This window comes from Equus przewalskii, chromosome 4, assembly GCF_037783145.1.
Source record: "Equus przewalskii isolate Varuska chromosome 4, EquPr2, whole genome shotgun sequence".
In the NCBI taxonomy this organism is placed as follows: Eukaryota; Metazoa; Chordata; class Mammalia; order Perissodactyla; family Equidae; genus Equus; species Equus przewalskii.
Genome location: NC_091834.1, coordinates 3,063,923 through 3,091,640, shown reverse-complemented (window position 1 = coordinate 3,091,640; position 27,718 = coordinate 3,063,923). Strand labels below are relative to the sequence as shown.

General features: G+C 42.7%; 2 protein-coding genes across 9 annotated transcripts in view; one reads left to right on the top strand and one right to left on the bottom strand.

Moving 5' to 3' along the window:
* Positions 1 to 8,250: 8,250 nt before the first annotated feature.
* On the bottom strand, positions 8,251 to 12,730 carry TMEM60 (transmembrane protein 60). Of its 4 annotated transcripts, none has more exons than XM_008522299.2 (3): positions 12,312 to 12,327; positions 11,620 to 11,723; positions 8,251 to 8,945 (listed from the first exon to the last, which is right to left on the bottom strand). In XM_008522299.2, exon 3 carries the CDS (start codon positions 8,893 to 8,895, stop codon positions 8,494 to 8,496), a length of 402 nt encoding a protein of 133 aa, XP_008520521.1. In that variant the 5' UTR covers positions 8,896 to 8,945; positions 11,620 to 11,723; positions 12,312 to 12,327; the 3' UTR covers positions 8,251 to 8,493. The 4 variants fall into 4 exon arrangements, with proteins under 4 accessions (XP_008520521.1, XP_070473117.1, XP_070473116.1 ...); XM_070617016.1 differs by lacking the exon at positions 12,312 to 12,327 and adding an exon at positions 12,278 to 12,292; XM_070617015.1 differs by lacking the exons at positions 11,620 to 11,723; positions 12,312 to 12,327 and adding an exon at positions 12,593 to 12,730.
* A 336-nt stretch (positions 12,731 to 13,066) lies between these two features.
* The window catches only part of PHTF2 (putative homeodomain transcription factor 2), a 119,823-nt gene continuing 105,171 nt past the window's right edge, over positions 13,067 to 27,718 (top strand). The window contains exon 1 of one of the 5 annotated variants that reach the window (XM_070617005.1): positions 13,067 to 13,251. The gene's annotated coding sequence lies outside the window, so the exon portion shown is untranslated. Of the gene's footprint in view, positions 13,252 to 27,004; positions 27,178 to 27,718 lie in introns of those variants that run through there. The other 4 variants (XM_070617009.1, XM_070617010.1, XM_008522305.2 and 1 more) reach the window with 4 other exon arrangements.

The following is a 27,718-nucleotide window of genomic DNA, read 5'->3' as shown; positions in this document are numbered from 1 at the left end:
TCTTTTTACCTTTGTTTTGTAATTATTTTCTTACAGTGATTTTATTTTCATCTCGTCATCTTTAAAAGTTCATATTTCTCTGTCTTCAACAGAAACCATAAGATCTTGAAAATGATTCCAATCTGAGAATCTTTTTTTCCTCTTAAAAACTAATTATCAAAAGTTGATTTATGCCAACAGAATATTGAAGATTACCTTAAGGTTGCTAAGCTAGTTAGTTGTGGGTGCTGGGATAGCCTGGTAAATCACCTCCTTTCCCTCTAGACTTGACTATTTCTGTCCCCGAAGGGGAGGACAAAGGTGCTACTGTTTTCAAAATACTTTTAAGCTGGTAAAAAATGACATGATGTGTTTTAGGTCTTCAGGGTCATAGAATAGCTCTTGCTTAATCTTTCTCCCACCTGATGTAACCACTTTGCTATGTAAACAGAGTGTTGCTAGTTTTAGAATGCGTTGTCTGTTTCATGGAGGAGTTAGGTTTGGTATGTTTGGCACTGACAGTGTACCTCAGGTAAGATTGTGACGAGGACAACTCAGGAGAGGTCTGAATCCCTTTGTCTCTGTCCTGGCTCTTCTGTTCCACAGCATATTGCAGATGGAAATGATCGCTCTTTAGAATGTCAAGCACAAGAACCGAAAAGCAGAGATGTCTTTACTTTCTCAGTTTACTGACGTTGTATATCGTATCTCTACTGGAGAGCACGGGGGTGGAGAGGGGGACCCCTTGCATTTCAGCTTATCTTCCCTTCCAGGACTTGAGACCCAAACAGGGAGTGTGAATGAGCTGAGAACAAAAGGTGGGCAAACAGAATTTATGTTAACTAAAAATTTAAAGTACAGTTTACTAATTGTATGACTTTAGTACTATTATCTGCCTTCCAAGAACTGCACTATTAAAAATATGAGAACTCTGGATCCTTGTACACATTTTGAAATTTAGAATTTATGCATGTGTGTTTTAAAAATGTTAAATCTTTACACTTTCCTATAAAGTTCATTGTTGTATAACTAAAGACTATTAAGTGTGCAAACTCAGCGGCAAGTCAATATAGTTGCAAATTTTTTGCATAATACAGTGTTTAAAATTTTATTTGGACAGTTAGATCTCCTCTGCCCCAAGTTTCTCCTTTTCTTGAAACTTTGTTTTTCCAACCGAGCCAGATTTTTATGTGAAAAATCTCGTGTGTCTTCTTTTGAAAAAACCCTTGAGTCTGGCTTTTGTTCATCGTCTTGTTCCGTCTTTCTTCCTAAGTTCTTGGAAATCTCCATCTGCCTTCACTTCCTCATGTCACTACAATTTCATTTTAATCCTCAAACTTAATCACTCAGCTGAACTGGTTCTCTCAGAGGTCACCTTTTGACTGCCAAACCCCATGGCTACGTTTCTTCATACTTCTGTTTAACCCTTGCAGCACTTAGCATAATTACATGACCCACCTGTTGGTTTTTGTTGTCTTTCTGTTCTTTGGATGGCTGCTTTTGCCTCTTCCCCACTATTTGAGACAGTCTCCATGGCTCTTTTCTTTAGGTCTCTACAGAGTGTCCCTGAACTATCTTCATGACCCCATGACTTCAGTCATCCTTGTTTTCTCATTTAACCTCTAATGATCCATGTAATCAAATCTGAGTTGTTCTCTTCTTCCTTGCCCGCAAACGTTAACTGTTCCTTTCCCTCCTAATTTGCTTATTGGCACGACTGTCCCCATCATCTCATGGTAATCTGATTGCTCTGTCTTTTCCCCTGTGTATACAGTGTGTCATGTGATTTTCTGGAATCGACCCCAGAAATGATGATGTGTCTGCTGCTCTTGTCATAGCAGATGTTCATCTCCCTGGACTCTTCAGGAGCCTAAAATGTTCTAGGCTGCCTGCGGTCCTCTGCCTCTACCCCCATTCCGACCCGTTCTCTATGTGACCACTGGATTAACCTCTCCAAGACAGATACGATTGTTACTATTCTGTTTAGAAATAGTCTGTGGCTCCATCCTAAAGAATAAAAGCCAAATGCTCAGAGCCTTCATGACATGGCCCTTCCATTGCAGTCTCATCTACCACAATCTCTTCCGTTTCATGTGCCAAATTTTCAGCTTACCAGATGGCAGTACTTGCCGTTTCCTTTGTGTACTTTTAAAATTCTTTGCCTTTTCTGGGGAAGTCTCTGCCTGGAATACAATATAGTGAAATCTTACTTCTCTTCAAAACTCCAGTTAAACATCATCTCAGGGCCGACCTAGTGGCACAGAGATTAAGTTTGCACGCTCTGCTTCAGCAGCCTGGGGTTCACTGGTTCAGATCCTGGGTGTGGACCTATGCACCACTTGTCAAGCCATGCTGTGGTGGCATCACTCATATAAAGTAGAGGAAGATGGGCACAGATGTTATCTCAGGGCCAGTCTTCCTCAGCAAAAAAAAAAAGGATTGGCAGCAGATGTTAGCTCAGGGCTAATCTTCCTCAAAAAAAAAAAAAAGCTCATCACTTCTGTGTATCTTTTAGTGATCTCATCTGCTCCAGCTGTCTCCCTACCCTGCAGCTAGTGTAAAAACAATTCTTCCTTCTGTTTCTTCTGTCCCTTTGTTCGCATCATTTAACATATATATATATTAGTTAAGTACTTCTTGGGCTATAGCTAAACCATGAGCTAAAAGTTAGGGATTTTCTTTCTTTTTCTTTTTTAAAGATTTTATTTTTTCCTTTTTCTCCCCAAAGCCCCTCCGGTACATAGTTGTATATTCTTCGTTGTGGGTCCTTCTAGTTGTGGCATGTTGGACGCTGCCTCAGCGTGGTATGTGAGCAGTGCCATGTCCGCGCCCAGGATTCGAACCAACGAAACACTGGGCCACCTGCAGCGGAGTGCGTGGACTTAACCACTTGGCCACGGGGCCAGCCCCATGAATTTTCTTTATCCCTTTGTATTCCTAACACCTAATTTATAGTACACTTGGTATTCAATAAATATTTGAAGGAAGAAAAGTTGACGCTTTATTGGGGGCGGGAAAAACAAATTATGTAAGTTTCTATAATAAAAGTCTATCTTTGACTTTAATTCATAATGTAATTCTAAAGTTGCAACAGAAAGAAAAGTGGAGGAAATGAGATCAGCAGGCACTATCAAGAGACCGAGTTTCTATTTTGTACTTACTGCGGCCTATGGATAAAGTTTAAGAAGCTGCCTATTAGATATTTAGGCCCATTGGGCAATGTGGAGAGCTACGTATTGTGAAGCTAATTAAACCTGTAAAACTTGCCCAACTTTTTTTCCTTCCACTAGAGATACACTGAAAATTATTACAGATTAAGGTTAAATTTTAACTGTTTTTCAAATGATTAAAATGGCAACTCTATAAGAAGGACCTTAAATATCCCATAGTCTGAAGCAGAATTTAACTATTTCTAAGTCTTACGTAGCAAGATGAAGTGGTTATCTGGTTATCAGAGAGGCATTCAGCTTAAGCTTGTGTGGTTTTCCCTATTCATATTATAAACAAACATTCAAAAGTTGAAAATATTGAAGCAAGATGATAACGCACTAGTTTTTTAGTCTACGTCCATTTTGTTGCAGGAGTGGGACAAGGAAGGCACATTTTCAGACATCCTTCTGGAAAGCCACTCCAGTGGGTTATGCTGAGAGCACTTGTGGCAGCACAGCTGTGGGTCATTAAGGGGGATAATATACTTGTATAACGGTGAGAAATTGCTTCACCTATTTCTCATCTGTAAAATGGGCAGTAATACTTATTCTGTTAATTAGTGGTGAAAATTAAATGGCAGAACATGCCAAATGCTCACTTAGCACATTACTTGGTTTATCGTAGACACCACAAATGTTAGCTTCTGATCCTGGAATTAACAGCAAAAAGAATAGTTAGAAGAGCTCTGTGCTGGGTCACCCTGAGCACTTTCCATCTTCCTCTCTCTCCTGTGTTCCTCTGTCTAATTTGGGGCAGAGGATAGGCATCTGGGATGAGGAAGAAGTGTCCGTGTCCTCCAGCGGCCAAGGGGAGGTATGGTGGAGAAGGTGGACATCAAAAACAAACTTCCTCCTGGTTCACTATTTTGCCCAAGGCTGGCAATTCAAAATCACGTCTTGTCACAGACAGCCTTTTCCTGATAGAAGCGAATTAGAAATTTGTGTTTATAGTGTATAGATGAGAGTGGACGTAAACTTGCTTTGTGGTCCGAGATTACCAGGATGACTACGTGTGTTTGGCTGACTTGAAGACAGGGCAAGCCAAATGAGAGAAACCTTAAAGTGCAAGAGAGATCCTTCAAAAAAGCTTTAACCCAGTGCTGACTTTATTTAGCCTTTGATAACTGGTAGCTTCCACTGATGCTTTCTATTTTTGTTTTTTCTTCGATATAAAAGCTGTTTGTAGAAATAGTATTTGGAGTTAAACTTCTCCATTTATCAAAGACCAAGCCCTCATTTCATTTCATTTGTCTGAGCTTTAGTCTCTCCATCACTATGAGTTTTTTTGTTCCTTGTTTTCTCCTGGGTCTAAGATTCTGTGATTGCTGTGTACCCTCACTATCTATGTCATGAGTTATAAGGACACTGATAATTGAGGAGTGATGTTTATGTGCAAACATGACAGTTAAGATTAAAGGAAACTCCTTTAGTGGTTTGTGGCTTGTTTCTTAATGCTTAAAAGACTGATAATTTTCATCTCAATAAAGAGAAATAACTACACTTTTCATGGTGATGCAGGTGCATAGTAAAATGCCTGCCCCTATAGGAAAATGGTTCTATGGTTTCCTCTCCTTTTTTGGCCATCACTTCTGTTCATTAGTTAACATCAGTTTCTTTACTTATTTGTGGCACTGTCAAAAAGCAAAGTGGAGGGGTCGGCCCAGTGGCGTAGCAGTTAAGTTCACGCACTTGTTTTAGCAGCCCAGAATTCACTGGTTCAGATCCTGGGCGTGGACCTAGCACCGTTCATCAAGCCATGCTGTGGCAGGTATCCCACATGTACAGTAGAGGAAGATGGGCACAGATGTTAGCTCAGGGCCAGTCTTCCCCAACAAAAAAAGAGGAGGATTGGCAGTGGATGTTAGCTCAGGGCCAGTCTTCCTCAACAAAAAAAGAGGAGGATTGGCAGTGGATGTTAGTTCAAGGCTAATCTTACACACACACACACACACACAAAGTGGAAACCAGATGACCAAATATATAAGGTTGATAACTTTTAAAATTACAGTAAGCTTTAGCCCAAGGATGGATCTCTACTTCTTGAAGCTCTGTGCAACTATTTTTCTTGGTGCTTGAAAGCTTTCTGGTGGTGGATTTGTGTTCATGTTTCATGTGGTGGATGGATGGTGCTGCCGTATCAGGCCTCCATGTTCATGAAATGTTGCTGATGAAGTCGTGGATCCTTTGAATTTCTATTTTCTACTTTTCACATTTGCAAGTCTTATAAAAGTTATTTTGTTCACAAGTTGCTTTTATTCAGAGTTTTTGATAAATCCTTTGCTCAGACCAGATTAAGTTACTTCTTGTTCATGCTGACCTGGAAAATAGTGGCTTCACTAAGAACTGTTCATGTTTTAAGTTTTTTTATTAAGACAGAGTCTATTAGTTCTTTTTGTAAGCACCATTAGTAAACATCTCTGTATTATAAAGGAAGTATCCTATAACTAAAAACAAACCTAGGAAGGTACATTACTGCCACACTCATTGTTTATGCATTGTTCCATTAGTTTTGCTTTTTCCAGCTGTGAGCACGATTTCTGTCTTTTCTGTCCTTCATTACTTAATGTTTTAAATGTATCCCAACTACTGAGGCTGTGATACTGTGATTTATAATAAGAAATACATACCTGGTCTTCGTCCTGTTCCTGGCACAGGAACTTAACACCCTTGGAATTTCCTAAGTGGTAAGTGTGATAAAGCTATCTTTAGGGTCTATGTTAATGAGATGACTTTTGGAAAGCTCCTAGGTAACCAGAGGAGGCAACCACATGATTAAAGGGTTGGTGCTTTCAGCACCTCCCCACCCGTCCCCAGAGGAGAGGGGCTGGGGACTGAGTTCAGTCACCCGTGGCCAGTGATTTAGTTAATCATGCCTAAGTAATCAAGCCTCCATAAGATCCCAAAGGACACGGTTCTTAGAGCTTCCAGGGTGAGGACCAAAGGGACGGGGGAAGAGCGGTGTGCCCAGAGAGCGTGGAAGCTCCGCACCCCTTCCCCATACCTCGCCCTGGGCATTTCTCCCCTCTGGATGTTCCTGGGTTCCGTCCTTTTATAATGAACCTGTAATCTAGTAAGTAAAATGTTTCTGTGTTCTGTGAGCTGCTCTAGTAAATTAATCACACCCAAGACGGGGCTGCGGGGACCTCCCATCTATAGCCGGTTGGTCAGAAGCACAGGTGATCGTCTGGCTCTTCGATTGGTGTCTGAAGTTGAGCTGGGGGCAGTCTTCTGGGACTGAACTCGACCTGTGGGATCTGGTGCTATCTCCAGGTAATGAGTGTCAGAACTGAGTGAATTCTTTGGTGGTGTGACGGAAAAACCCCACATCTGAATTAGTAGCAGAGCTGGGGAGGCACAGGCTAATAACTTACTGTGCTGTTTCAAGTTGTTTACTTAGCGTGGCAGGACCCCAAATTGAGTCAGAATTCTACTTTCTGGGAAACTTTCAGATACTATTACAACTGATTGATCCTCATGTAGAAACAGCTTGCTTACTGTGGCCTTTTACATAGAGTTCCTACCCAATTTCTCTCTCCTTTCCTTGGAGACCTGTCCCACCTCTCCTCTTAGCAATCTCCCACAGAAATTCTGCTCTTGCGCATTTTATGGCCTAGCTCAGGGGTCAGCAAACTGCTGCCCACGGGGCATATGGAGACCGCGGCCTGTTTGTTGTGTGGCCTGTGAGGCAAGAATGGTTTTTAATAGTTTTAAATGGTTGAAACAAAAATCAAAAGAATGACATTTTGTGGTATATGGAAATTATATGAAATCTAAATTTCATGGTCCATAAATAGTTTTATTGGAACATTGCCCTCACCTATGGCTGTTTTCTAGCCACACAAAGTGAGCTGAGTAGTTGTGACAGAAACCATATGGCCCACACAGCTTAAAATATTTGCTGTATAGCCTTTTACCGAAAAATTCTGCTGACTCCTAGCCTAGCGGATAGTTTGCACGTGGTGCCGTCCCTTTTCCTTTTCCCTGTGAGAGATTATACTTAGATAATACTTGCATTCCCGAACCACAAAATCCTCCCGCCTGGTTCCCCATAGAGATGAAAGCTTTCCTTTACTTTGAATCTATTTAATGACAGATTCCAGAGACCACATAGTCTCAATCAAATTAAGAATATCTGATTAAGTCTGGGACATTATGTTCCCCATGGTAACTGTCCTTCTCAATCCTATTTTTAGATACCCAAAATACTAATATATACCAATTAAAAGACAGGAAAACATTTGTAATTGACCAATTTTTATTTATTTACCCTAGCTCTGCAGTTTCAAACAAGGAGTAAATGCTGGATTAACTGGTGGTGGTGTGGCTGAAACTTTATCATATTTATCTTTACAATGGAGAACTAGACCGAAATGCTATACTCCAGCAATCCTCTCAAGTGTTAGCAGCCAGGAATCTCTTTCTTGTTTGTTAGATATTTTTAAAACAAACAAATACCACTTTATGTTCCTCCCAAAGCTGTTGGAGCCGTATAGGGCGAGGACGGTCACTCTGTTTTTGGGTTGTGAGACACCTAAGTCTCCTTGGGATTCTCCTACGTCGCACCATCTGTGCTTCACTGGAAGTGGGCAAGTACCTTCGTAGGGTGATCTGTAATTTCTCAAGCCAGGACGCTGCCAGGAGTGAAAGGGACATTGACTGCCTGAGACCCTAGGACAACGGGCATGAACTGGGCCTGTCCTGACCTCACCAGGATGTAGGGTTCCCCTCACTTTAGGAAGAGGCAAACTTCTGCTCTATGCTGACACTTCTAGTTCATTTGTCACAAACAGGAGACAGAAGCAACAATGAACTCAGCCTAGATAAAAATCTGTCAAACTCTCAGATTCTTTCTGGATGTAAACGTGAAATGGCACCCCTAAATATTTCAGTAACTAGGGTTTTTCCTTCATAATTTAGAAGCACAAATGATCATTTACTTTGCTCGTAATGGGGCCATGATATGTCAAATTTCTACCCAAACATGTAGATTAAAGGCTTCGTACTTACTTTAAATATTGGCCACATTATTTACAACAGATTATTCAAGAATCAAGTAGAAAAATAAGATCTGAAACAAACTTTATTTATATAGGGATAACAAAGATACTAATAACTCAAATATTGAATAATTAAGCTTTGGGTTGACTAGAAGTCCGTGATTGACCGAGACTGTGTTACGGCAGCAGTATAAAACTCCATTTGGTATTTTTCTTAATTCTCTGGTATTCTTCAAGCTTGCAAAGATTTGGAACACTTTAACGATAGCTTGTTGAACAGCAATAAAATGCGACAATGTCCTTAGAAGTCAGTCTCTCACAAAAAAGACATTATAGCCAAGCTCTATCAAGGCCCCAGCCAGTAAGGCCCAGAGAGGAATGAAGACATAGGAAAGGTTCATGGTAGTAAACTGCTCCAGTTTAGCACAGAGTGCGAGGCAGAAGGCTAATTTCAGTAACATCGCAATGAGGTACCAGGCTTTTTTTTTAATATTGTGTGATCCATGTCGAGGGTCAAAGCCAGACTTACATCGCCCAGCCATCTTCACAATCAGCATGACAAGCAGTATCGTGTCAAATATCCAGACTGGGATAAATATGAGGAACCAGTTCCAGGGCGCCTTCTCATCCAGCTTCAACACCAGCATGATCAAGAAGAGCAATGTGAAAAGCCAGGTGAGCAGGACTCTCTGAGCCAAGGACATTCTCATTTAAACAGTTTAGAGAGGCTGCTGCAGAGTCGAAAAAAGGGAAATAGACCCTAAGAGAAGGAAAAAAAGTCAAGATTGTTTTGATACCAGAAAAAAAAAATTATCACTTCCATTCCTGGTGAACAAAGCTGGCTCTTTCCCACTCACAGATTTCCTAATTTTGAAAACATTCTACCATTCTGCCAAAACCTTTAAATGTGTAGCCATCTTTGACAACGTTATATCCATCATTCCTTACAGCCCATGACAAAACAAGTAAAACTGTTAGTATATCCTCTGGGTCTAGCTCTATTCGGAATGGCTAAGAACGGGGTTCCTCCTCATTGCCATAATTCAGGTCCAGGCACTCGTGACTTTATTCCTGCACCTCAGAGATGTTCTTGACCTCTTCTGAACATTTGCACATCTATAAATTTTCATTCAATTTCAAGGAGTACTGAGAAAAAGCATTCAAATTCAAAGTGGTGAAAAAGGAGGAGGTGGTATTAAGCCAAGAGAGGAGAGTTTCAATAAAGAGGGAATGGTTAGTAAAAATGGCTAAGACATTAAGTAGGGGCTTGCCCTGTGGCCCAGTGGTTACATTCCCTCGCTGTGCTTTGGTGGCCCACAGTTTTGCTGGTTCAGATCCTGGGCGCAGACCTAACACTGCTCATCAAGCCATGCTGAGACGGCATCCCACACAGCACAACCAGAATACTACAACTAGAATATACAACTATATAATGGGGGGCTTTGGGGAAAAGAAGAAGAAAAAAAGGAGATTGGCAACAGATGTTAGCTCAGGTGTGAATCTAAAAACAAAATTAAGTATAATTAAGTTTGTAAAGATATCATTGGGCTAAATGATACAGAACACATTGATAACACTAGATTTTCACATAGTTTAATCTATGGGTCTTTTATTTTTAAATTTTCTCATAAAAATTCTAATGAATACCTGTTTTCTTAGTCTAAGATTTTTTTCTTATTAGTAATACTCATATTTTTTTGGTTTGTGGTATACATCTTGATTTTTTTACTGCTTGGTATCCAATAATCAAGACCACTTAATAAACTTTTGATGTTTTGTCATTATTAGATGCCAAATTAGTCAATAATTGGGTTATTTCTTATATCCCTATTCTGTCTTACTGATCTATATTTCTGTTTTGCATTAGTACTATATGACTATTACTGGATATGTTCTCATATCTGCAAGGCCTAGTACCTACCCACTGTTTTCTTTTCCATAATATTTTCCACTTTCATTTTTTCAATGCTAAAATCACTTTTTTTTTTTTTTTGAGGAAGATTAGCCCTGAGCTAACATCTGCTGCCAATCCTCCTTTTTTTGCTGAGGAAGACTGGCCCTGAGCTAACATCCATGCCCATCTTCCTCTACTTTACATGTGGGACGCCTACCATAGCATGGCTTGCCAAGCAGTGCCATGTCCACACCCAGGATCCTGGGCCACCAAAGCAGAACATGCGCACTTAACCGCTGCGCCACCAGGCTGGCCCCTAAAATCTCTAATTCTTGAAAACGTGGAATTTTGGGGCCGGCCCCGGGGCCAAGTGGTTAGGTTCCCGTGCTCGGCTTCCGAGGCCCAGGGTTTCGCGGTTCCGATCCTGGGTGCCAACACGGCACTGCTCATCAGGCCACGCTGAGGCAGTGTCCCACATGCCACAACTAGAAGGGCCCACAACTAAAAATACACAACTATGTACTGGGGCACTTTGGGGAGAAAAAGGAAAAATTTTAAAAATCTTAAAAAAAAAAACTTAGGATTTGGATTCGGAGTGCATTAATTATACTCAGGTATAAGCATTTATTTAATCTTCACAATAAGTTTACAGTATGTGCTATACTCATCCAAGTTTTTTGTATCAACCTTGTGACCATTTGAAAAAGGGTAAGCAGAATGGGAAAGTGGAAGCCAGACTGTATGGAGTTGAATGAGGAGTTAATAGACGATAATAAATCTAAACAGCTGACAACATTTTATTCCCTTGAAACATCTGGAGAAGACGAAAGATAACATATACAATGGGACTGAGAAAGGGTCAAGAAGAAATTTTCAGTGAAGGAGGAATCTAAGTATGATTATAAACTGAGGGAAATAAGCCACTGGAGAACGACAGACTGAAGACGAGAGAGGACACTTGAGAGCAGGAGAAGATCAGAAGGTGATGTGGATGGTGACAAAAGCAGGGATGGCAGAGCAAAAACGCAGGAAGGTAAGATTAAGGACGTGGTACAGAAACTGGCTGGATGAATCAAATGGCCCAGACTAGCGTGTTTAATCATATTTTAGAACTAACCTTGATGTTCTCTGGTATGTCTCTACTACTTTCCACAGTGGGTGGCTATCATGGTGCAAGAGTAAATACCTCTTCTACAGCAAGAGTGATGGAGGAGTCTTCTAACTCCGGTCTTTCCCCTTATTCCTATCTGCTTGCACACGCAATGGGTTACCTAGCTGGCAGGTGCTTCCTACCGCAGCCGGAAAAGCAAATGCTTTTGCTCCCAGGAAAGCGTTTCCTGCGCTGGTCTCCTTTCTGGGCCAGAAGCCGCCATAGCGGGATGTAGGACTGACTTTGGAAGAAGTGAGGGGTTTGTGCTGATTAATCACTACGGATGGATTTCCTCATATAAATTAAGTTTGCTCAATCCCCATCTCCAATCTGGTCATAGTGGTGAACCTTTAAATAAAGTTTACGATAATACATTCGCTTATACGTAACTTTGCCACCAGCCGTTGGATGTCAAGCTTCATTTTTTCTCACAGGGGACTGAGTAGCAACTGGTCATAGGAAAGGCAGCTGCACTCAACACAGGCACTTTAGGACTGCAGGTGGAAAGGGTGCAAAGAACACAGTCTGTGGTTACAAGTTTTATCACGTGGGACGCAACACTGTCTGTATGCGCCTGTTCTAGAATGCTCTCCACCAGGAAGCACTCTTCTGGTATCGAAATGACACTTGAAGGACTGCGGATGCCAGGCTACAATGATGACAGACGACCCCAATTTTATCAATTTCTTAATAAACCTCAGCTAACTGAAGCAATCGTATTCGTCTCCTACTGCTACTCTTCCTTCCCCCTCAAGGGAGGGGTTTGCAGTCTGCAAAGCAGAAATCTGCTCAGCTAAAACGTTTGCCATTCGAGGTGGTTATTTCTGGTACCTGGATGACAGACAGACATTAGTTCATACGCTTCCTAGCCCATCCATCACAACCTTCTGCGGTGTCCCCAGGTGGAAATCTAAGGGTCCTGCCCCCCAGCGCCAGCGTCCCGGCACCGGCCGTGTGCGGGCTCATGCACCTGTCCCTGGGGCTCCCCAGGCCACCCCCATGTCCCCTCTCCCGCTCCCGCCAGGACCTGCGCGTGCAGTCCCCTCACCCGCAGCACCGAGCCCCTCTAGAGAGCCAGCCACCTTCCCAAGGCGCCTCCGCACCGGCTCGGCCAACTGGGCATCCTTCGAAGGACCGGCGTCCCGCGGGCAGCGTCCCCAGCTCGCGGGCCTGCTCGTCCCTACAACTTCAGGACGTCCCCGAGCGGTCCTCCCCTTCGCCCTCCGGCGCCGCGGCCCCAGGACGCGAGGCGGGCACGGCCCGGCCCCCCGTGCGCACAGGAGCGGGGCCGGGAGCAGCCGTGCGCCCCGGGCCGACCGTGCGCGGCTGCGCGGGGCGCTCGGGGGCGCCGGGCCCGACTCACCTGCAGCGCCGCCGGCCGGGGAGCGGCGGGCGCGGCGATCAGGGCATCCGCCGGTCCGGGGCCTCGGCCTCCTCCGCGCTTCTCACCCATCAAACCCAGAGGCCGTCACATGATCCCCAAGACGCGCCCGGTCCCGCCTCTCCGAACGGCCGAGCAGAGCCCCCCGGTTCCCCTCCGGCCGCGCCCACATCCGGGGCAGGGCCTCCCGCCCTCAGGGCTGCCCCATAGGCGGAGCGGACGCCAATCTGGGCTCCGACGCCCCGTTCCCTGCGGTGATTGGGCCATTCGGTCGGCGGTGCAAACCAACCGACCTTGGCTCGGGCTCGGGTTTGTCAAAGTGCGGCGATAAAGACCGCCCCTGGGCCCGCCTCCCAGCGGCTATAGGCCAGGCGGAAAGTCAGTCTAAGCTCAGCCCGGAGCGGCCGCCGCCCATTGGGCGCACGGCTGCCAATCAGTCAGGCCGCGCCCCCGCGCCCCGCCCCCCGCGGCCGCCCGCCCGCCCGCCGCGCGGAGACTGCGGCTCCGGCGCAAACTCGGGCCGGAGAGGGGCCGGGCGTGGGCCCCGCAGGAGAGCTCGCGGCCGCTCGGCGTGGCTCCCGGGCTCCGGCGTGGCTCGCGCGCCCTCGGGCCGCCTCCCCGCGCGTGGCGCGCGCCCTGCGGTAAGAGCCGCGTGCGGTCGCCGGCTTCGGCCGGCATCCCGAGGATGCGGCAGGACCAGGGAGGAGCCGGCGGGCGGGATGGAGGCGCGGGCCCGGCGCGGACGGTGCCTTCCCCGGCACCTGCCATCCTCCGGCCGGCGGTCCCCGCGCCGGGATGGGGCCGGGCTCCGGAGCCCGCCGCCGCCGCCGCCCCTTCCTGCGCCGCCTCCCCTGGCGCCGCGCTGGGGGGGCGTCGGTCCGGGAGGGCGCGCGGGGGCCGGCGAGGGGGTCAGCGGGCGGCCGGAGGGGCGGGCTCGGGCGGCGAGGAGGGGGCTGCGGGGGGCGCCGTCCGCGGCCGCCGAGCGGGCCTCGCGGGGTCCCGTCTGGGGACAATGCCGCCCGCCCGGGGCGCCCACCGCCTCCCGTCTCATCCACCCGGAGTGACAGCCCGAGCCTGGCATTGTCCCTCGGACTCCTGGCTTTCTGACTCGACACCCACCCTGTTTAACTTTGGGGCTCATTCGGTCACTCATCTATCACCCTTTTTATTTTTAGCCTGGCCAAAAAGGAAAAAAAAAAAAAAAAGGAACTGCTTTATATCAGCATATACTGACTAGGAAAGTGCAGAATCTGGAGCAATTTATCAATCTCAGTATCTGCCTACCGAGTAACTTTTAAATTCGCGGTGAATGTATTCAATGCTTTGTGATGTACGCTTGCTCTCTTTGTTAATGGTAGATCCTGCTTGGCTAGAAATTATTTTGTTGTTTGTGGTAGTTTGATTTTTCTACTTTTTGGTTTGCTTTAACCAGCTGGACATTTTGAGGTTTTTCTGTTTTTTTTTTTTTTTTTGCCGTCTGAGACTTTGGCTATAGCCTTTGTATTTGCTCTTGTTTTGGGAGACTATTTTTTCAAAATTTGTTTTCTCCAAAACTGAACTTTTTCATAACGTCTTTAAAGTTGGAAGGGGGAATTCTGAGAATTGGGACATTATGCACTTTAGCCTAAAGAGCCTTAAAACAGCATAACAATTGGAAATCCTCACTTTTTGGAGTAAAGGTTGCGAAGTGTAGGAGAAGGAAAGACATGCTCCGTGTCAGTTGCCATGGTTCAGGTTCTGGATGCAAGGGATCTTGAGGTCTGGGGAGAATGGGCCACGCCTGAGACCAGAAAAAGGTGGTTCCAGGAAAATTTCTTGCTGGGGAAATAGCCTGCTCCTCACACAGGTTGGTTGTCTGCGTGCATTGGTTGGTATTGTTAGCTGTTAGTAAGGTAGGGAGTGTCACCACTTTCTCGTAGGGTGTGAAAATATGGTAAGCAAATCAAGTATAGCGTACAGTGGGGGCACTCTTGTGTAGTCAAGTCTCTAAGAGTAGACTTTGTTTGAGTCCCAACTGGCTCCGAACACTTGGTCCTAAAAATCAAGTTGGTAGCCTGAGCGGTTTTTAAACCTGAACCTTTTTGGCTAGTTCATTTATTGCAAGACCGTAAGGAATTTGTAATGAAAAAGGCTTTACTGGGCTGAGCCAAAGAAAATTTAGGGTGGCATGTGGAAAAACTGAGGATCAAAAAATAGTTGGATTGCTTATATATTATCTCATTTAATCCTTACAATCCTGTGAGGTAGCTACCGTGATTACTGTCCGCCCTCTTTTATAGGTTGGTTAACCAAAGCTTCGGTTAACTTATTTGTTCAAGATTTCTCAGCTTGTAAGTTGGGGGCAGGTAGGATTCACATCCAAGCAGTCTGATCCAAGCCCTTATGCTTTAACGCCACAGTAAAAGTGGCTTCTTAGAGGCATGGTAGAAGGATGCTCATCAGTGGAAAATGATGCTGGGAAACCATAAACTGAATAAGAGTATTGTCCATATTCAGTAACACTTTGAGATCATTGTATAATAGACTCTGGTGAGTGTTGCCGAGGATGTGAGGATGGACTCACCCTCCCTGTCTTGGAGGAACATTCCTGTCGTGGGAGAGAGAGATATTTGAATGAATAATGATAACACCATACAATATATGCTGTAAGAGAGTGCCGTGGAGTCTGTGGTTTTGTGGAAAGAGAATTCAATTAAAGTTTAGACAGACCAGCATTTGAATTCCTCTTTGGCTTTGTGACCTTGATTATGATACCAAACCTTTTTCAGCTTCAGTTTCCTTGTTTGTTAAGTGGAGAGGATAATACTTCAAAGAGAGTATTAAGCATTAAACCAAATATGTAAAGTAGTCGCCCACTGGTAAGCCCTGAGTAAAGAAGAAAGAATGAGTAGTTTTAAGAGACAGGGTAGAGAAGGGGTTGGAGGTTTTGCAGGGAGCTGTCCCTGGAGCCTGAAAGGGTGAGTGGTGGTTTTTATTGGCAGGGAGGGGAAGGCATTGCACACAGAGAACAGGAGGCAGGGTCTCAGAACAGGTGTCTGGATTGTTGAAGGAATGGCAAATAATTTTGGCTTGGTATAAAAAGTATTTGTGGAAATAAGTCAGAGAAAGACAAACACCGTATGATTTTACTCGTATGTGGAAGATAAACAAACTCACATAGATGGGAATAGATTGGTGATGACCAAAGGGGAAGTGGGTAAGGGAGGGCAAAAGGAAACGTGTGTATGGCGATGGGTGGCAGCTGCACTTTTGGTGGTGGAAACGATGCAGAAGTTGAAATATGATGATGTACACCTGAAATTTATAGAATGTTATAAACCAAGGTGACCTCAATCAAATATTTTTTAAAATGTATTTGTTCAGGCCAGCCCAGTGGCGTAGTGATTAAGTTCGCACACTCCGCCTTGGCTGCCTGGGGTTCACAGGTTCGAATCCTGGGTGTGGACCTTGGCCACTCTTCAAGTCATGCTGTGGTGGCGTCCCATAAAATAGAGGAAGGTTGGCACAGATGTTAGCTCAGCAACAATCTTCCTCAAGCAAAAAGAGGAAGATTGGCAACAGATGTTAGCTCAGGGCCAATCCTTGCCCTCCCCCCAAAAGTATTTGGGAAGGTCAAATTTAAATGGTAATTGTATATAAATGTGGCTGGGCAAAGTGAGTACCTATTTTGGTGCTTGGAAATTAGGTACTTAGTACTAAAATTATAAGAAAACCTCAACAGTTTGTGCATTGTTACATTTTTATTTAATATTTACCTTTTAATACTTAATTTCCCCAGTGTCAATTAAAACTTCATTTCCAGGGGGCCGGGCCGAGGCCGAGTGGTTAAGTTCTTGTGGGCCACTTCGGGGGCCCAGGGTTTCGCTGGTTCGGTATCCGGGGTGCCACCATGGCACCGCTCATCAGGCCATGCTGAGACAGAGTCCCAGTGCCACAACTAGAAGGACCCACAACTAGAATATGCAACTATGTACTGGGGGGACTTGGGGAGAAAAAAACAATTAAAAAAAAAAATGATTGGCAACAGTTGTTAGCTCAGGTGCCAATCTTTAAAAAAAAAACAGCAAAAACAAAAACTTCATTTCCGAACGTGTCCAGCGAAAAGCAAGCATTCAGTGTCTCATTGAAATATTTCATTCAAGGGTGTGGAAGGAGACTAGCACTGCTAGGGCCAGTTGCACTTGATTCGTGGGCTGTATTTTGGGATTAATTAAAAAATAAGGATCTTGAGGTGACTGTTGCCTTCCTTTAACCCTTTTACCTAGCCTGTAGCCACATAGCGTCAGGATTGCACACCACCCTTTGCATATGTGATGACTGTCTTTTCTGAACCAAAACTTCAGACGTGACAGTTGGCCAGAGTGTTTTGAGCTGAGACTGTTCTTGAAAATCCAAGAAAAAGTCCCATGCTTACATCTTCCCCTTGGATTAGCACAGGACCGTAAATACTCACATTGGGTTTATAAATGTGGATCCTTTGATGTCCAGAGTCATCGCTGAGTTGAAAATAGTAAAAGACATTTGGGAAAGCTGCATTTTACGTCCGACTTGTTAGCCTCATGTAAATTGCTAAAATGACACAAAATGGAGAGGTGAGTTTTCAGATGAGAAAAAACCGACTGCTTCCTAGAACAGGTGGGTTTAGAGCACCAGGAAAGAAAATATGCTGGACTGGATTCTCAGTAGTGCACAGGAACTGGGGCAGGAAGTGGCTGTGGCTGAACCTCTGCCTGATAATAATCATAACATGATTAAATTTGACATTTAATGAGAGGAAGTAAAGGGAATAAAAGTGCACTGTGTGCAGCTTTACAATTTCAGAAACAGTAGGGGAAAGGCCGTTCAAAGTGTATCTACGGAAATCTTGAAGACGTGTAGGGGGCCCTCTTACTTGTTGCAAGACGAAAAGCACTTAGTAAGACACTGAGCAGAGAAAGGTCTGCCACAGAGAGCAAAAGCTTAGGAACGTTCTGTGGCACAACTGTTGGTCCTCTGTAGACCTGGGTTCATGTCTGACTTCTGTAGTCCACCGGTGGTGCATCTTTGGGCTCATTACGTAATCTTTTTGAGGTGCAGTTTTACTTAATCATAAAATGAAGAGCTCTATTTTGAAAGATTTTGAAAATTAAATGGGCTAATGTAGGTAAAGCACTTGACACATTGCCTGGCTCATTGGACTTGCTCAAAAAATGGTTGCAGCAATTATTTGACTAAGTTGAACAGGTGTATTTTTTCAAAATACAATGCTCAAATAGAGTAAGAAAGCCAGAAAACGGCAAACCAATAAAACCTTAAAAGGAGGCAGTAGCATGTTATATAGGTAACAGGCACAGTTGACTAAAGAATCGAATCACTGCAACCACATACAAAAGAAGGGAAAAGATGGGGAGAGAGCCTCACATTCTCACATTTTTTCCTGAGGAAACTAGGTCGAACTCATTAAACCAGATAGAGTAAATAAATGGGGTTTTACTATTCTCAGCGACAATAAAGAGACCACTGAAACTGGGTCTCTTGTACTGTGATTTAAGTATATCAAGGAAGGGAACTTATTTTCTCAAATCTCTTAACCACCTTCTTACTTATCCCTAAAACGTTTTTAACAGTGAAAAGCTGTTAAGTGTACAGTTGGACAGAAGGCTTTAATTGCAAGTAATCCTGGGAGATAGAGCCGTTTAATTTAACTACACAGATTTCCCAAGTGCTGATTCCGTGTATCCCATTACCTGCTATATATGTTTTGGTCACTGAACGTCTACATGTAGCATATGTTGAGAAATAAGCATATCTTCTCGTTCCCAAACCTGTTTCTTCTCTTGTATTCCCTATCCTAATGGATGGTTCTTCCAGTGTTCAAGTCAGGAATCGTGGAGCATCCTTACTCTTCTACTCCCCAAACCTTTTATGTTGTCGGTCACTACATCTGGTCATTCTCTCTACTGGTTGTCTGTGTTTTAGTCATGCCCTGTCCCAACACTCACCCCTGATTAAAAAAAATTCCTTGCCACTGACTTATTTCAGACCCTTGTCATTTCTTTCCTGGATTATTGTCGTTCATCTCCTTACTGTTACTTTAGTCTCATACTAGTCAGTTCTCCACACAGCTTCCTTTCGGAATTATTGTGCTGAAACACTAATGTAATCTTATCCGTAGTACCCGCATGGGATGGTTGATGAACGTTTGATCCGTCCATATTTCTTAAACTTAAGACAGTACTAAATAACTTGCATAGCTATGCCTGAATTTTCTTTGTGGGAAAGATTCTAACTACGAATTAAATTTCTTTAATAGGTAAAGAGCTAGTTGGTTTCTTTCTTTCAAGTTAGCGTTGATAGTTTGTATTTTTTAAGGAATTTGTTGATTTAATCCAAGTTGTTAAATTCATTGGCATAAAATTGTTCACAATATTCTCTTGTTATGTTTTTAATGTCTATAAGATCTGTAGTGATGTCCCCTCTCATTCTTAGCTGTTAATTTGTGTATTTTCTCATTTTTTCCTGTTCAATCTGGCTAGAGCTTTGTCTGTTTTATTGATGTTATCAAAGAACCAGCTTTTGGTTTTCTTTGTTGGTTTTCTGTTCTCAGTTTTGTTGATTTCTATTCTTTGTTTTTTCCTTTCTGCTGTTTACTTTGCATGTTATTTGCTCTTGATTTGCTAGAATCTTGAAATGGAAATTTAACTCATTAATTTATTGTCTTCTCATATAAATGTTTAATGATACAAAATTCCCCTCAGTACTGCTTTGGCTGCATCCCACAAATTTTGATATGTTGTGTTTTCATTTTTATTCAGTTCAAAAACCCTTGATGATTTGTGATTTCTTCTTTGACCCCATTGGTTACTTAGAAGTATGTACATGAATTTCCAAATATTTGGGGGCTTTTCAGATACTGATCTCTGGGTTAATTTCCCTGTGGTCAGAGAGCATACATTGTGTGATTGTAGTCATTTAAAATTTGTTGGGACTTGTTTTATGTCCCAGAATATGGCCTGTCTTGGTAAATGATTCATTGTCCTTGAGAAGGGTGTTGGGTGGAGTGTTCTGTAAATGTCAGTCAGATCAAGTCGATGGATGGAATTGCTCAAGTCGTCTTTGTCCTTACTGATTTTATGTCTACTCGTTCTATCAGTTTTTGAGAGAAGGGTGTTGAAATCTCTGACTGTGGTTGTGGACTCGCCAGTTTCTCTTTGCAGATCTGTCAATTTGGCTTCATGTATTTTGAAGTTCTGTACTGGATGCATGTGTATGTGGGATGGTTATGGTCTGATGAGCTGCATCCCTTTGCTATTGTGAAATGGCCGTCTTTATATCTGGAATATGCTGTGCTATTGTGAAATGGCCCTCTTTATATCTGGAATATGCTGTGCTATTGTGAAATGGCCCTCTTTATATCTGGAATATGCTGTGCTATTGTGAAATGGCCCTCTTTATATCTGGGAATATGCTTTGCTCTGAAATCTGCTTCCTCAGTATTGCCACACCAGCCGTCTCTTGATAGTATTAGCGTGGTATATCTTTTCCTGTCCTTTTACTTTTTACCTGTTTGTGTGTTTATTTTTAAAGTGAATTTCTGGTAGTAGCATATAGTTGAGTCTTGCTTTTTTTAATCCAGTTTTCTAATCTCTGCTGTTTAATTTAGGCCATTTATATTTAATGTGATTGTTGATATTGTTGGATTTAAATCTCCCATCTTGCTATTTGTTTTTTATTTGTCCCGTCTGTTCTTTGTTCCTTTTTGCTTTTTGCCTTCTTTTGTATTATTTGAGTATTTTTTGTGGCTCTATTATGTCTTTTACAGGGTTGTTTATTATCCATAGCTCTTTTTTCTTTTCTTTGGTTTGTTTGTAGTGGCTATGTACATCTGTAACTTATCGCAGCCTGCTTTTGAGTAAAACACCACTTCACATATCAGTAAGAACCTTGTAACAGTATGCTTCCATTTACCCCTCTCAGCCTTTGGGCTGTTCTCATACATTTTTCATTCTAATTATGTTATAAATCACACAGTGTATTTTTAGCTTTTTAGTTTTAAATGGTGAGTTCTCTTTTTTCCCCCAACGTTCTTTCTTTTTCTTTGTTGAGGTAAGAGAAGTTTATAACATTATCTAAATTTCAGGTGTACATCATTGTTTTGATTTCTCTGTAGACTACATCATGTTCACCACCAAATGACTAATTACCTTCCAACACTGTACACTGTGCCCTGTCACCCCCTGGTCAGTGGTCAATGGTCAGTTCTCTTTTAAAGGGATTTGAAAATTATTTTTAGAACAGAAGGCTCTTAAATTTACCCACGTTTGCCATTTTCAAGGCTCTCCATTCCTTTGGAATTCCTTTTCCATCTGATACCATTTTCTCTCTGCCTGAGGACTTCCTTTAGCATTTATTGTAGTGCTGGGCTGCTGCTGAGGATTTCTTTCACCTTTTGCATATCTGAAAAAATTGTTTTTTCATGTTATTTTTGAAATATATTTTTGTTGGGTATAGAATTCTAGATTGACAGTCTTTTTCTTTCAGAACTTTAATGACATTTCTCCACTGTCTTCTCATCTGCATTTTCCCAGCATGAAATCTATGGTTATTCTTCTTTGTTTGTTTGTTTGTTTGGTGAGGAAGATTAGCCCTGAGCAAACATCTGTTGCCAGTCTTCCTCTCTTTTCTTGAGGAAGATTGTCCCTGAGCTAACATCTGTGCCAATCCTTCTCTGTTTTTTGTATGTGGGACTCCACCACACTATGGCTTGAAGAGCAGTGTGTAGGTCCACACCCAGCATCTGAATCTGCAAACCCTGGGCTGCCGAAGCAGAGCACGTGAAGTTAACCACTGCACCACTGGGCTGGCACCTGTTATCCTTATTTTTTATACCCACAGTATCTTTTTTCTCAGGTTAAGTTTTCTTTTTTGAGCTTGTAATACTTTATAACATTGTGAAATTTCAGTTGTACTTTATTTGTAAGTCACCATATATCTGTGCCCCTTTTCCCCTATGCCCACCCCCCAGCCCGTTTCCCCCTGATAACCACTAATCTGTTCTCTTTGTCTGTCTGTTTATCTTCCACATATGAGTGAAATCCTGCAGTGTTTGTCTTTCTGTCTCTGGCTTGTTTTCCTTAACATAATACTCTCAGGGTCCATCTGTGTTGTTGCAAATGGGACGATAATGTCCTTTTTTATGACTGAGTAGTACTCCATTGTATATATATACTACAACTTCTTTATCCATTCATCAGTCAGTGGGCACTTGGGTTGCTTCCATGTCTTGGCTATTGTGAATAATGCTGCAGTGAACACAGGGGTGCATAAGTCTCTTTGAATTGTTGGTTTCAAGTTCTTTGGATAAATACGCACTAGTGGGATAGCTGGGTCATAATGGTATTTCTATTTTTAATTTTTTGAGAAACTTCCATATTATTTTCCATAGTGGCTGTACCAGTTTGCATTCCCACTAGCGGTGTATGAGCGTTCCCTTTTTCTCCACACCCTCTCCAACATTTGTTACTTTTTGTCTTGGTAATTATAGCCATTCTCACTGGTGTAAGGTGATAAATCATTGTAGTTTTGATTTGCATTTCCCCAATGATTCATGTGCCTATTGGCCATCTGTATATCTTCCTCGGAAAAATGTCTGTTCATATCCTCTGCCCATTGTTTGATCCAGTTGTTTGTTTTTTTGTTGTTGAGTTGTACGAGTCCTTTTTGTTTTTGGAGATTAACCCCTTGTCAGATAGATGGTTTGCACATATTTCCTCCCATTTGGTGGATTGTCTTTTCATTTTGTTCTTGGTTTCCTTTGCCTTGCTGAAGCCCTTTAGTTTGATGTGGTCCTACTTGCTTATTTTTACTTTTGTTTCTCTTGCCTGTGTAGACATGATATTTGAAAAGATCCGTTTAAAACTGATGTTGAAGTGTGTACTGCCTATATTTTCTTCTAGGAGTTTTATGGTTTCACATCTTACCTTCAAATCTTTAACCCGTGTTGAGTTAACTTTCGTGTGTGGTGAAAGATAATGGTCTACTTTCATTCTTCTGCATGTGGCCGTCCAGCTTTCCCACCACCATTTGTTGAAGAGGCTGTCTTTTCCCCATTGAGAGAGTTCGGCATTCTTGTCAAAGATTATTTGACCATATATGTGAGAGTTTATTTCTGGACTCTTCTACTCCATTGGTCTATTTGTCTTTATGCCAGTACTACACTGTTTTGATGACTATAGCTTTATGTGATAGTATTTATTATAATATATTTTAAAATCAGAAAATGTGAGTCTTTCAACTTTGTTCTTCTTTTTCAAAATTATTTTGGCTATTTGGGGTCCCTCAAGATTCCATATGAATTCCCAGTTGGATTTTCCTATTTCTACAAAAAGTACCATTGGCATTTTGATAGAGAGCACGGTGAATCTGTAGGTAGCTTTGAGTAGTGTGGACATCTTAGTAATATTGAATTTTCTAGGCCATGAACACAGGATTTCTTTCCATTTGTATTTGTCTCCATTAATTTCGTTCAGCAGTGTTTTGTGTATAATAGCTATTTTAATATTCTTGCTCACTAATCCTAACAGCTTTGTCATCTCTGGGTCCATTTCTAGTAGCTCATTTTTCTCCTCACTGTGGGTCGTGTTTCTTTGCATGAGTTTGAATGCATGGTGCCAGGCATTGTGAATTTTGTTGTTGGGAGCTGGCTTTTCTTTGCATTCTTTTAAATATTTTGGGCTTTGTTCTGGAACACGGTTAAGTTAGTTGGAAACAGTTTAGTCTTTCAAGGCCTGCGTTTTAAGCTTTGTTAGGTGAGAGCCAAGCATCCCTTAGTTCAAGGCTGATTGAACCCACTAGTGGGGCAGTACCCTTCTGAATATTCTGGCTGTTGCCATTATTCCAGGGTTTCTCCACTCTGGCTGTGAGCTTGGGTAATTGTGCTGCCTGCCGCTTTCTGGCGGTTCTGTCCCTGGCTTCAGGTGGTTTCCCTGCACACGGGGATGCTCTGCCGCGCTCCAGAGCGCTCTGTGCCTCTCTGTCCTCTCTGGTGCTTTGCCCTGGGAACTCCAGGCGCAGTGGTGTCCCTGAACTCAAGTCTGCCTCCTCAGCTCGGGGGGGGAGACTGTCGGGCCTGGTTGCTCTCCTCACGCTGAGTCCGGGACGCTCTGCAGGCGGTGCGCTCCGGACACCATGGGCTCACTTGCTCCCTCTTTCAGGGGTGGCTGTCCTGTGCTGCCTGCTGCCCAGTGTCTGAAAATGTTTCACGTATTTTGTCCATTTTTTTTAGTTTTTAAGGTGGGAGGATTAATCTGGTCCATAATATTCCACCATGGCTGGAAGTTGAGCCCCCTGTATTTTAGGTTTTAAAGAAATAATATAAGTGGAAATACATAAAGTACCATTTTTAGTATTGTTTTAATCAAATCCCATGATTTTAGAACGTGTTAGTTTTGCATAGCCAGAAACAAAGTGTACCATGTGTTTTCACTGGATGAATGTGTCTGTGTTCATCTTCCTCACATTCCTGTTTCACCTGAAACAAATGTAAGGAATATATGATGAGTTAAAAGGCAAAAACTAATTGCATTTCCTTTTTTTAGAAACCAAATTCTCATTGACAAAAAATGTGTGAGTATGGAAAACATGACTAGATTTTTACTAAAGGAAATTCATGGGAAGTGTTTGTTTCTCTAATAATTTAGTTTTAGTGTAATAGTTTAGTTTTTATCATCGTTGGAAAATATTTGCAACCGTGACTAAAAATACTGCTATGATCCAAAAATGCCTTTTATATTTTGAGTGGTCAGTTTAACTTAACCTTGGAAGTAATAGGTTTTAAGGAATGGGCTTAAGATGTTGGAAGAGTAGCCTAAAAACCTGTCTTCCCATTGATCATAGGCGACTGGAACGGCCTTTTCCTTTTGATGGAGGTGGATTCTGTGAATTGGTAAAATCAGAACCTACGGCTAGTTTTCTTGTGCTTGCCCTGGGCATCTCTTCCACGGCAGCCACACTAAAGGAGAAAATAAACTCAATTATAAGAGGAAGACTTTATGTATATTAGGTTGGTAATTTGTGTCTAGGAAATTAACATGAGAAAGGAGGTATTTTAAAACCGATCTAAAGCTTATTACAGTTATTTTCTTCTTTCTTTTGACGTAATTTCAGTCTTCAAAGCAAAGTTGCAAGAACAGTATAAAGAATTTCAATATAACTTCACCAAGATTAACCAGATGTTAACGTTTTACTGCATTTGCTTTATGCTTATTTTTGTCTACAAACGAATTGATATACATTACTTTTTTCCTGACTCGTTTGAGTCATGATACTCTTTTACCTCTTCATACCTCAGTTTTGTTTCCTAAAAACAGTCATTCTCCTCCATAGGCACAATGATCAAAATCAGGAGATGTACACTGATACAATGCTGTTATCTAGTCTGCAGATATTATTCACATTTTACCACTTGTCGCACTGCTGTCCATCATAGCGATAGGAAACCCCGGGTCGCGTACTGAGATTAGTGGCCGTGTCTCCAGTTTCCTTTAAGCTGGAACAGTTCTTGAGCCTGTGTCTAGTTCATGACGCTGACTTTTTTTTAAGTGTTGAGGCCAGTTATTCTGTGGAATGTTTCTTCAGTGTTAGTTTGGTTGATTTTTTCCCCTCAAAATTAGATTCAAGTTGTATACCACAGACATAATGTTGTGTTCTTTCCAGTGCGTTTTCTCAAGAAGCAAATGCTGCGATGTCTCCTGTTGCTGGTGGTGGTGACTTTGATCATTTAGTTAAGGTGGCATCTGGCAGCTTTCTCCACGGTAAAGTCACCGTCTTCCTCTTCATAACTACTAAGTACGTTGTGGACAGAGACTTTGATTATGTGAATATCTGATCACTCTCAGACTTACCCATTAACTTTAATATCTATTGATGATTCTTGCACAGATCAGTTATCAAGGTGGTTGCTTAAAAGTTCCCATCACAAGAAAAGCTCTAACCGTATGAAGTGATGGATGTTAACTTATTGTGGTATTTTGCAATATATACATATATCAAAGCATTATTTTGTACAATTGGAACTTACTGATGTTGTATGTCAGTTATATCCCAGTAGAACAGGGGCAAAAAGATAGTTGCCAAATGGTGATTTTTTTTTTTTTCCAATTCTCTATTTTCTTCTATGTTTATTAGCTGGCTTCCTGCCATAAAGAAAACCATCTTTCTCTTATTCATTCATTCATGCATTCATATCAGTATAGACCCTTTGATCTTATTTTATCCTTTTGTCAATGTCCATATCATTCTTTAAGCACTTTCTTGATTTCTGACCCGAAAAGATGTTCCGGGATCACCTTGTGCTGCGTCTGTGCCAGCCCTGGGACCAGCCATTTCTGCAAGAAGCTTTTGTTTCTTTTACTATAGAATGATCTTTAGAGGTTGGGTTGCTAGATGTGCTTATTGCTACTGGGGAATTATTGCTTCTAGGCCGTCGCAGTGGACGTAGCTAAGTGTATTGTGTACGTATGGGGGTGTGTGTATGTGTGTGAGATACACCTTTATTTTCAGAAAAACTATGGAGTTAACTATCGTCACAGCTGCCAAAGATAAAAGAGTGAATATATTCTTAGGCTACGTGACCAAGTGATCATGTTCCTCTTAGTAAAGGTTATAAGTCCATTGTGTTTTGCATTTCAGACAAATAGATTATTTTCCTGACCAACTAGATTCTGTGAATTATTTAGATCTTATCTTAACCTGGATGATGAGAGGCCCGCAAATCATGTTACGTGAAGAACAGTTGAAGGAGCTAGGGACGTTTAGTCTGGAAAAAGAAGGATTAACAACAGCATATACTTACTATTTAATTTGAAGGCAGAGGATACGGTGAATTTATTCTGCGCTCCTTTGGAGTAGGTGACAAATACAGGTGAGTGGAACTTAGGAGACATAAAGTTGTCTCTGCAGGAGGAGAATTTGGAGGCCAGCTCCCTGCTAATGGGATGAGCTACCTTGAAAACCTCAAACTCAGTTATTACTTCTCTTCACTCAGAGGGAGAGTTTGACTATTTTTATGTGATTAATTTGTGCCGTGGGAAGTTGGAACTACTTGGAAGATGTCTGAGTGCTTTGTTTAGTGGCTCGGTTGATTGTCTCACAAGATGCCTCATGAGGATTGGGTTCTCTTCTAAATAAGTGTAAGAAATAATGTGTTGATAGTCTCCTCTTGGATATTTATGAGGCACAGAAACATATTAAGGGCTCCGGGAAGCCCTCCAGTAGGGAAGCTTCTTGGACGTTTTCTGAGGTAGTTTAGGGTGTGGGTTAGGCCGCAGACGCAGTCTACGTGTAGAGTAGTCGTCTACATGTCATGACGTTTAAACCGAGATGTGTGAAGGGATCACTGAGGGGCGGAGCGAAGTTAGAGAAGAGGTCCAAGGACTGAACTCAGGGGGAAGAGGAGAACCAGCAACCACACTGAGGAGGAGTAGCCAGCAAGTTAGGAGCAAACCTGAGAGAGTGGTTTCCTGGAAGCTGAGGGAGCAGAGTTGGAGGAAGAGGGAACACAGTCAGCTGTGTCGTGTACTGCTGGAAGGGTGAGTAAGTTGAGCAGCCGAGACCTGACCATTGGGTTCTGCAGCTGGAATCATTGGGGTCCTTAAAGAGAGCTTCCGGGGGAGGGTGGGCGGTAAAGGTGACTGCATTGAAGAGAGGAGGTGGAGGAGCTGGGGGAGGGAGCACAGTTCTGCTGTGGAGGGGAGAGGAGAAATGCAGTGCTTGCTTTTGTTGAGCGCCTGCTCTGTGTCCCACGTTGTTGGAGAGGTTGGGCGGCAGTGGAAGGAGTGAGCCGCGCGTCGCTGAGCTCGTGCCTGTCTTAAGTGGCAGGTGTAGCATGTTTGTAAAGTACGTGTCTCTGTGCTCTGGATTTGAATGGGCTAGAAATCGCAGTATTGGCTTCCTATTTGTGGAAAATTCCCTCAGATTAGCAGACTGGTGTAAGCGTCGTGCCTGTTAAATTGTGTTGCGTTCCTGAATTTCTCCGCAGTTTGGGCCAGTTGGGTTGGCAGTCAGTAGTAATATGGAGCCAAGCCCCCAGAATTCGTTTTTATTGACCCTGAATTCATGATCTGGACATAC